At 37.3% G+C, this 10,200-nt stretch overlaps 1 protein-coding gene across 1 annotated transcript in view; it reads right to left on the reverse strand.

Annotated features, from left to right (window-relative positions):
- gfra4a (GDNF family receptor alpha 4a) overlaps nucleotides 1-9,791 on the reverse strand; it is an 84,281-nt gene extending 74,490 nt beyond the window's left edge. Inside the window, exon 1 of the mRNA XM_027142086.2 lies at nucleotides 9,314-9,791. Within this exon, the coding sequence (XP_026997887.1) occupies nucleotides 9,314-9,659 (346 nt within the window). The 5' untranslated portion in view covers nucleotides 9,660-9,791. The remainder of the gene's footprint in view (nucleotides 1-9,313) is intronic.
- Nucleotides 9,792-10,200: the final 409 nt, after the last annotated feature.

The raw sequence follows: 10,200 nt of genomic DNA on the forward strand, positions 1-10,200 counted from the left end.
GCTATGCGCTCACACACAGAGCCCAGCTGCGGGACTGCACACTGTTCATTTGTATTCTTGTGACTGGTTGAGCTGCGCTCAGCGCAAGACCGCCCCTCCATTCCCACTGCACCAGCAGCTCACACCTCCCTAACAAGAACATGCACCACATGCAAGGTGCCAGGCCTCTTCTATCCTGTACAGATGAAATCACCACAGACACCACAGCCTCTCATTTGCCCTGTCTCTGTGCCAGCTATGGACCACAGAAGCAGGAGTTCCTTTTACTGAGTAATTGTTCCGGCAGCATAATTGCGCTTTAATAAAAGACAGCAGAATGACGAGCTGTTAACATAATGAACGGCTCTGTCGCCTCCTCCAACAATCACTTTCTTTGAACTTGGTCCACAAGGGTGTGCAGGCAACAGAGTCTTTTTTTTCCTCAGGATGGGAGCATTTAAAGACTTCATTTCTCTTATTTTCTTTATTACCATTGTCTAATCTTTTTTTCTAAAGATAAGCTCATTTTGTCTTGAACAAAGTCAGTTTGTACAAAACCCCATGTATCATAAGGGCAGATTTGGATGTAAAGAGTCACTGAGTATTACAACAAAAAAACAGATGCAAGCATTAGATAACTATAAAAAATATACATTTTATTAGGGAAAGCCATGTGAGACAGTAACCTGTATGGCACTGCCAGTACCCGGTGTGTCATCATGTTGCATGTTTTTTGTGTATTTTTTCACAAAGGAAAGACAGCAGCCACTTTTGTAATGTTCACCAAGGTTGATAACACTTGTAGAGAGCTTTTTGAATACTCCTCCATGCATAACATTTCAAGCTCTTTTATATTTTTAGCTTTGTCCATTTGGATGATCTTTTCAAATCTAACCAAAGATTTTCAAAAGGGTTTAACACCACAGCCTAAAATAGCCATTGCAAAACACAGATTTTTTTGCCTATGTTGATTTGGGTATGTGCTCCAGATCAATGCAATTCAATTCATTTTTAAAGCACTTTTAACAATTCATATTGTCTCAAACATTATCACATTGTGCAGCTTTACATCAGTAACAGAAACAGAATAAAAATGTTAACGTTTAAAATGAAGTTACTGTAAAATGAGCAAGCCTGAGGTGATAGTAGCAAGAAAAAACTCTCTGAGATGACTTTAGAAAGAAACCTTGAGAAGAACCAGGTTTAGAAGCGAACCTATCCTCATTTGGGTGATAACAGACAGTAAATAATGTAAATGTAAATAATGTCCTTTCTACAACAGTTTGAAGTTGAGTGGAATTAAGCATCCTTATCCTAATATTAGGATCCTTATCTTTTAAAAATATTATTCTATTGCCAACTTGTAGCCACCTAGCAGAGGCAACTATTTTTGAATATATCCTGATACAGATTTAGAGGCATTTACTATGTTAAAAATCTGACAGGAGCACATGGACCACTAGACACCAAACTGCCTCAAAGCACCAGTAAGCCAGATCCATAATTAACAGTGGGTGTGCAAGCAGTTCCTTGTATTCAGGCCACTGATATCACTAAACATTTTTATTTGACCAAACCCCAAGAACCATTAGAAACAACTAAATCTTGGAATTTTTAAACTATGATCTTTGGGTTGTTCTTCCCTTCCCTTAATATCTGGCTCACTGCGGAGGTTAGACAGTACACTCATACACCCAATTCTTGACAAACTTTTAGCTGTTACAAACAAATGATAACAGATCTAATTAAAGACTTTGTGCTTATTTAAACCGCTTTTGTGTGTTGTTTTGTTATTCCTTAGTAGATGAACACAGATCTTTCTCTTTTGTGTCTTAAACTCCATGATTTCCCCAAAATAATAGTTGACAAGCATTTTATATGTGCTTATACAACCTCATATTTATGAATTGGGTAACAGCTACACAGGACTGTTGACTTAGAACAATATAAAAATTACAGATTTTTAAAGAATGATAATGTGTTTGCATTTATGGCAAAAGGAAGTCTCAATTATTTTGCCACATTTATATGAGAATTATGAAATTATTTTTATTACATGAAAGTAAGTAGTACACACACACACACACACACACACACACACACACACACACACACACACACACACACACACACACACACAAACACACACACACACACACACACACACACACACATATATATATATATATATATATATATATATATATATATATATATATATATATATATATAATCTTTCTAATTATCTTACCTATTCTCTTAAAGGGTGCTGATCATTCTTGACCCCACTTTAAATAATTAGAAAATTTATCAATTACAAATCAGCTTTGTAAGATTTCCTACAGTTTGATTTGTGAAAACAGTTTAAATTTACTGATGTGAAAGATGTCATTTTTTATTGAATGTGAAGCAGCATTAAAATATAACACATGCATACAAGAGAAATAACACCCTTTAAACACCCTTTAATATTTACAGTTTTGTTAAGAATTGTCTGAGGTGTATTCTCTCAGAAGCCTCTGCTAGGATCAGTGGGCACAAGGCAAAAAACACTTTTTTAAATCCTAGGCAATTTGGATGAGTCTGAGGCTCCTACAACAGACACGTTTTAAAATCAAGGTGGAAAGAAATCTGCAGACAACATGAGAAAATCCAAATAGTCAGTAACCTGAGCACAGTCTCAGTTCAGGGATCTTAGAGTTGTAAGGCATTATGCCAGCATGCCAGACTTTTCTGTAAATTGTAGCCAACGATTGAACTATTCCAATAATGCCTGATGTGTGATTGGTATTAAATTAATCACAGTGAAGATTCCCAGTGATATTGTGATATACTCTGTTATGCTTACTGCAGATTATTTTAATGGATCATAGATGCATATAAACATGACTATTCTATCTATCTATCTATCTATCTATCTATCTATCTATCTATCTATCTATCTATCTATCTATCTATCTATCTATCTATCTATCTATCTATCTATCTATCTATCTATCTATCTAGATGGGGGGTGGGGGTGTTTACATATTTATTCAACCTATACATTTATTTATGTACTGATTACAATTCCAAATTATGAGAAGAATGTACTGTCAACTAAACTAAGGTCACAAATTTCCACAAACTTCAACATATATGCAGTTCCAGATTCTTACTTTTCTTCAGTCTGATCACTCACACTTGTTCACAATCAGCATGCACTCACTGTCACTGTTTAAAAGGAGTCTGTTTTCAGTTATTTTTTGTTAAGTATATGATCTGATCCTGTAAGTGTGGTGTTATGAGGCCTTTGTTTATCCGCATATGCTAAACTGGCTATGCCTAACCTTTATATACCACTGTTTGCTAATTGATTGACCACCGTTTGTTTTTGACCCTTATTGATGTCACGAACGCGGGATAGAACAGACCCAGATGCAGGATGGCGAAATAAACAGGGTTTAATAACAAAAGAACACTAAACATGACACGGACTAAAGGCAGGACAAGACAGTAGATTCCGTGCTGCACAAGGCAGCGCAGCACAGTTAAATAGACAGGGTAACAGGTGTGGAGACAGGGAGGAGCAGACAAGTGCGGGGCAGACACGTGACGAGGAACATAAACACATGGCCAAAGTCCGGGCTGAGTCCTGACAATTGAGACACTGTTCTCTCTGCTTTCCTTAATAATTTGCTTACCTGCATTTGCCTTTCTCTGACCTATAGAACATGCATGTACAAATAAATGCTTGTATAAATAAATAAATAAATAAATAAATAAAGTATTAAAAATGTATGATTCATGTTACATATAAAACCACATAATCTATATTATGAAATATATAAAAGGATTTAAAAAATATTCTAATATATAATTACATGTAAAATACATATGCAGCTCTAACATAGAGGTATTTTAGGCTGTTATCTAAGAATATAGAGGTTCATTTGCAGTTGGACCCAATTGTGGGCATAGTAAAGGAAGGGGTGTAAAAACGTCTTTGTTAAACATGGTGAGATGTCGTTGCCTCACCAGAATGAATTCACATTCTAGCTAATTTAAACTTACAGTACATGATTTAAATCACCACATATTAAATGTAAGTTTAGAAATAAATTTCCACACTTAAAAATTTACAGTGATAGGTGAACATTATGTAACAGAAATAATGAACACATTTTGCAAGAATTCTAAGAATTATTTTAGGAATGTAGTAATGTACAGCATACAGACCAACAGCACAATGGTATACAAGTATGTCTATGTTTTAGTGGGAATATACTGTATATTTAGATGAAAGTATAGATAATGTCTCAAAATATTACTTTGTTAAATGTGGAAATGTCCAGACATAAATCTACATACATTTAAAATAATTTTATATGTATTCAATCTTGAATATATTTAAATGATTGTGTCCAATAAAATAAGTTAACATTGTTTACCATTAATAACTGGGTTAAATATTCTCAGTTAGCATTAGCGTATGAGAAAAACTTGCCTCAAAACACTTTTTCAATCTAGACAATCTTCATGCCCATATCAAAAAATCCTTATATTTTGTGATGCATACTACTCCAGAAGTTCCACACAACAGACTTGTGGCAAACACAGAGAGCTCTATCTACAGTGTCCAGCATGAAAAGGTCACCACAGATGACAAAAAATATTTTCATGCATTATTTTTTCTAAATAAACTTGACTGGATGCTAAACTGAACTGTAACTAAAATGCATAACTGTCAATTATGTAGATTAATAAACACTGTGCAGTCACTGGCTGATGGAGAAGAGAAGATACCATTGATATTTGTAGGGAGTATGAACATCTAAAAGAATAAGTAAAGTAAGACTACAAGTATTCAAATCCAGTAATTCTAACAAGGGACAAATGCATAGCCACCTGACATTTTCAATGCCTCTACAGTGACCACTTGTGCTTGAATTTTATACATCATATCCACTGAAAGAATTCACATTTATTATGTCAGTCTTCCAATGCAATTGTTTTCAGGTAGAAATAACTTATGAATTCTATCTCATGTACCTATATTGGCTCTTTCAAATGCAGTAGCACCATATGACCATACAGTTTGGTTGGGCAGGCTGATATTAATAATGACATAGCCACCAACAAAATGAAATTGAGAGATATGCTACTGTATAAGAAATGATTTAATACATTTTTAATAGGCAATTGAGAGTCAACAGCATTCAGTCATTCAGCATACAGTTTAGCAGCTAGTTTTGAGTATTTTTTGACTCTTTAAGATACTGTAATAGCATTTAGCAGAGTTGACAGGTTTCAGCAAAATTTCCAGTCTAACTACACCTCAAGAGACATTTCTTCTTTTTCTCTGCCTTTGAATAGGAAATAAGTATTTTACACATATTTCAAATGTATGGACATTATTCACTCTAAAATACCCCTTTTCCTCTTTCAAGCTTCACAATACACACCAATCAGCCATAACATTAAAAACAACTGCCGAATATTTTATAGGTCCATCTTGTCCCACCAACTCTGACCTGTTGAGGCTTGAAAGAATCCACAAGTCCTTTGAAGGTGTGCTGTAGTGTCGGGCACCAAGATCTTAGCAGAAGATATTTTAAATCCACTAAGATGTGAGGTGGGGCCTCCAAGGATCTGACTTCTTTATACAGCACATCCCACAGATGCTCAATCAGATTAAGATCTTGAAGTCCAAGGAATATGAAGGCAAAGTCAGCATCCTGAACACTTTGTCACGTTTCTCAAACCAAGATTTAACTATTTTTGCAGTGTGTTAGAGCACTACCACTTGGGAATACAGATACCATTAAGGGGTGTACTTGGACTGCAGCAATATTAAGGTAGGTGGTGTCAAACAAACATCCACATGAATTCCAGGACCCAAGGGTTCGAAGCAAATCATTGCCCAGAGAAACACAATGGCTTGCCAGTATGTCTTTTTTCATGGTGCATCCTGGTGCCATCTCTTCCCCAGGAAAGTGACGCATACAAACCTGGCATTACATGTAATATAAAAGAAATTGTGATTCACCAGACCAGGCCACTTTCTTCCATTGAACCATGGTCCAGTTCTGATGCTCATGTGCCCATTGTAACTGCTTTCGTCAGCGGACCAGGGTCAGTATAGGCACTCTGACCAGTCTGTGGCTACACAGCTTCATACACAGCAAGCTGTGATGCATTAGGTGTTCTGTCATGTATTAACCTTTCAGCAATTTGTGCTACAGAAGCTTTACAGGGACCGGACATGACTGGCAAGCCATCAAGCCATACACATATCAGAGGGCCTTGGGCGACCCTGACTCTTTCATTGGTTCACTGCTTGTCCTTCCTTGGACCACATTTGATAGGTTCCTACCACTGCATATCGTTAACATCCCACAAAACCTGCTGTTTTGGAGATGCTCTGACCCACTCATTTAGCTATCAAAGTTGACCCTGGTCAAAGTCACATTTTCCTGCTTCTAGCACATCAACTTTTAGAACTGACTGTTCACTAACTGCCTAATATATCTCACTCCTTGTCAGGTGCCACTGTAACAAGATAATCAGTGTTATTCACATCACATGTCAGTAGTTTTAATGTTATGGCTGACTGGTGTATGTTGCCATAGTTATGGTTCTATTCATCTTAGACCCACTGTCTACCCGTATACATATCTATTTTGCAAAAATGTATTATATTCATATTATTTGTTAGAATACAAAAGTTTGGAGCATTTTAAACAAGCCGAACTTGGCAACATTGTCATTAACTATCCTGTTTTCTCCTCCTCTTATGCTTAAACTGTTCATAGCATAATCATGGAGAAAAAATAACTGCTTGTATTAATGTTTACTCGTGCTTGTACAGTTTCTATTTTTGAACTGTAGGTGCAATAATAACTTTTGGGAAGGTATTTGAGCTTGCTGAGCATGTTGTCCTGCAATTCTGCATCTACAAACTTAAGAAAATCAAAAGTAAATCAGCTTAGTAATTTTTTTAAATAATTGGGATTAAAAGTAGAAGAGGTAGTAAAAGATTAATATTTGTTGAATGGCTTATATAATTCTTTGGGCACTTCCCCACCTGCCCCTACGAACAAGCCACACTGTTCAAACATTTTGATCTACTAATGAAATTTATAAATCAAAAGGAGATGAGATGACGAAAGAAGCTTCAAAATGCAGCTGCTTTCATCTGCTAACATCACCTGTATTCATTAGCCTAGTTGTGGACAGCTCTACCGTTCCACGTGATTTCCAATCTGTCTCACATTGATTACATATTTTCTGTCTAGATCAATGACATAGTCAATAACGGGTTCACACTGCAAATATCATGTGGTCATACAGTATGTGTCCTCTAATTTGGACATTGCAAGCTTTTACCTGAAAATACCTGAAAATGTTATTTAGGACATTTTAAATGAATACAAAATAAAACTGAAGGACAATTTCTCTGATTTTACAGCTATTGCTTTAATTCAATTAAAGATTATATGCTGTAGTCTCCAGTGATTTTAATGAATTCACTGATTAATATAAAAAAAACCTCCTCTCTGATTTCACGAGAATTTGCAGGCTTATTTTTGACATATAATATGCCAACACACAAATCTATGCTTTATCCCATAAACAAGCAAGGAGATTTGACTCCATCTGAGTGGTATCAGTAGGGCATGCTTGGGGATGTGCTTGTTTGCACACATGCATATGTTTACGTCAAGCTTTAAGGAAATAATCTCAATGTTAATTTTGTAGGTCACAGAGTAGAGAAAGCATTTTACTGTTATGACAATTACAGGCTGTGTGTGTATGTGTTTTGTATGTGTGAGAGAGTTTATTTGGAATATGAAAGAAAGCATGTGTGTAACACTGATTAGACAAAATGTGCTCTGGGTGGTTGAACAGGTTTTGGCTTTCACTTCTGCAGACTGGAGCCTATCCCCAGAGGAAGTGCTTTACCTTGGGGCAAAACATTTCACCCACATCTGCTCAAGTGGTACAAGTCTGGCTCAGAGTTAGCTTTGACACTTTCTGTGTCAAAATGATTACAGGTTAGGATAAGCACTAATGAATCTTTTCAACGTACATGGGGAAGTGCAGGAAATGATGTACAGGTAACTGTGCAAGCTGTGTACTTAGAGCAAATAAAGGCCTTTACTACACATATTGTAGCAGTCAGATGGTTGTTTTACATCCTCTCATATGCCATTTTGAACACTGTGTGAACGAGGGCATGCACACACCTGTTTTATTGATGAGGACACTTATATAAACCTGTTATTACAATTCCACTTTGCATTTGGAGTGATGCAGCAAGTTTTTCACTTTTCTCCTAAGGACTATTGTTTTTTCACTGTAGGTCTTTGGCCACTGTTAAATTCAACTCATTTTGGTTTTGAATAAATGTGAATTTTAGTTTGAGGTTTGATTAACTCCACTGAAAATACAATGTGTGCTTTCAAAGGAATTAGCTACTTTTAACTAAGGTAATATATGATTAAAATATCTGATGCCATCTTTCACACTTCCAGCAATTTCAGGCATCTTAAAATGTAGATCAGGTGTGTAGCTGTATTTCACCTTTCCTTTCAAAGGCTGACAAAAACCTGACATTTTGCTTACTTCCTTTTTTTCCAGCTCGGTTCACACAGGTTAACTTGGGTTCTACTCATAATTTGCCCTAATTAAGATTACAGGTATAGAGATGTTTTCTGCGCTCCGGATAAGAATTCGTTCACTATTAGACCTAATGTAGGCCAAATGACGCATAGCTGGTATCAAGGACGTACATGCTACGTTAGAAGTCCTTGGAGAGATGGACATGAACTTTAAGATCATGTATAAAACTGATTTGAGGAAGAGTCTGCCGCGTCCTCGTTGCTCTTTACCTTTTTCCTCAGTGTGACGCCGCGCATCCTTTCAGCGCCTTTGCCGTTTAATGACGGGGGTAATGTGCCGTGATCGAGGCTATTAAACATCACGGCAGGTAATTATAACACACAAACATAATCACATTAGCGTGTCGGCCAATCTGTCTTATGCTTTGTGCATGCGCCACAGTTGCGCTTAAAGAGCTTAGAGCGCGCAAGGTGATTGACTTAACTTTCTAAACTACGGTCATATAGTGACATTGTTATAGATGGAAGAAAAGCGACTCAGGAGGGTAGACACAGGGAAGATGGCTATAAGAAAATCAGGGTTCGTGCATCGAGAGGAGACAATTACAACTCGTCGTTTTCCGCACAATCCGCAAAGGCTGCAGCTGAGCTTGGTTACAGGCGTTGTGCATGAACCCCATCAGAGAATAAAAATTAAGAGATTGCGACTGATAATTAAAAAAAAGACTCACCTATTACAGCCAGCTGGAGCAAATAGAGTCTGATCAGTTCCATTCTCCACAGAGCCATGAGTCCGACAGAGGAGAGAGTTTTAGACTTCAGTGATCGCCTGTAACCACCGCGATCAAAGTTATACAAACAGAGCGCAGCGGTTTTCAGCACCGCTTTAACAGTCCGGAACGAGCAGCGATCCAAAGCGCGCGCCGAATGCAGAAACAATCTCGGATCATGGTTTTCTTCAGCTAATATCTGTGACGAGGGATAAATGAAAATAGTTGCGCAAAAATGTGGAGCGGTGCAGCCCCACCGACTTTCACAAGATTTCACAAAATCGGAATCAGTCTGCTTTCCAAACATACACGCACGCACGCACGCACACACACAAACACACACACAAACACACACAGCTATTAGGTCAAGATGCGCAGAGTGCGGAGTCTGTCGGTTGTATCCTGAAGTGAGATTGTGGCGTTGTGGCGTGCGTGCATGTGTGTGTGTGTGTGTGTGTGTGTGTGTGTGTGTGTGTGTGTGTGTGTGTGTGTGTGTGTGTGTGTGTGTGTGTGTGCTTGCGTGCGTGCGTACTGTATGTGCGTATGTGTGTGAGCTCAGAGAAAGTGTCATACTGTAGGAGGAAAAAGGGATCAAAGCACCTGGTTAACTACAAACACATCTATCTATCTATCTATCTATCTATCTATCTATCTATCTATCTATCTATCTATCTATCTATCTATCTATCTATCTATCTGTCTGTCTGTCTGTCTGTCTGTCTGTCTGTCTGTCTGTCTGTCTGTCTGTCTGTGTATTTTATCTTCTAATCTTGTTTGCATGCTGCAGCTCAATTTTACAGAGTAAGTAGTGAAAATCATTGACTTAAAATGTTTCAGCATTTTTTTCT

This window comes from Tachysurus fulvidraco, chromosome 4 (assembly GCF_022655615.1).
Source record: "Tachysurus fulvidraco isolate hzauxx_2018 chromosome 4, HZAU_PFXX_2.0, whole genome shotgun sequence".
In the NCBI taxonomy this organism is placed as follows: Eukaryota; Metazoa; Chordata; class Actinopteri; order Siluriformes; family Bagridae; genus Tachysurus; species Tachysurus fulvidraco.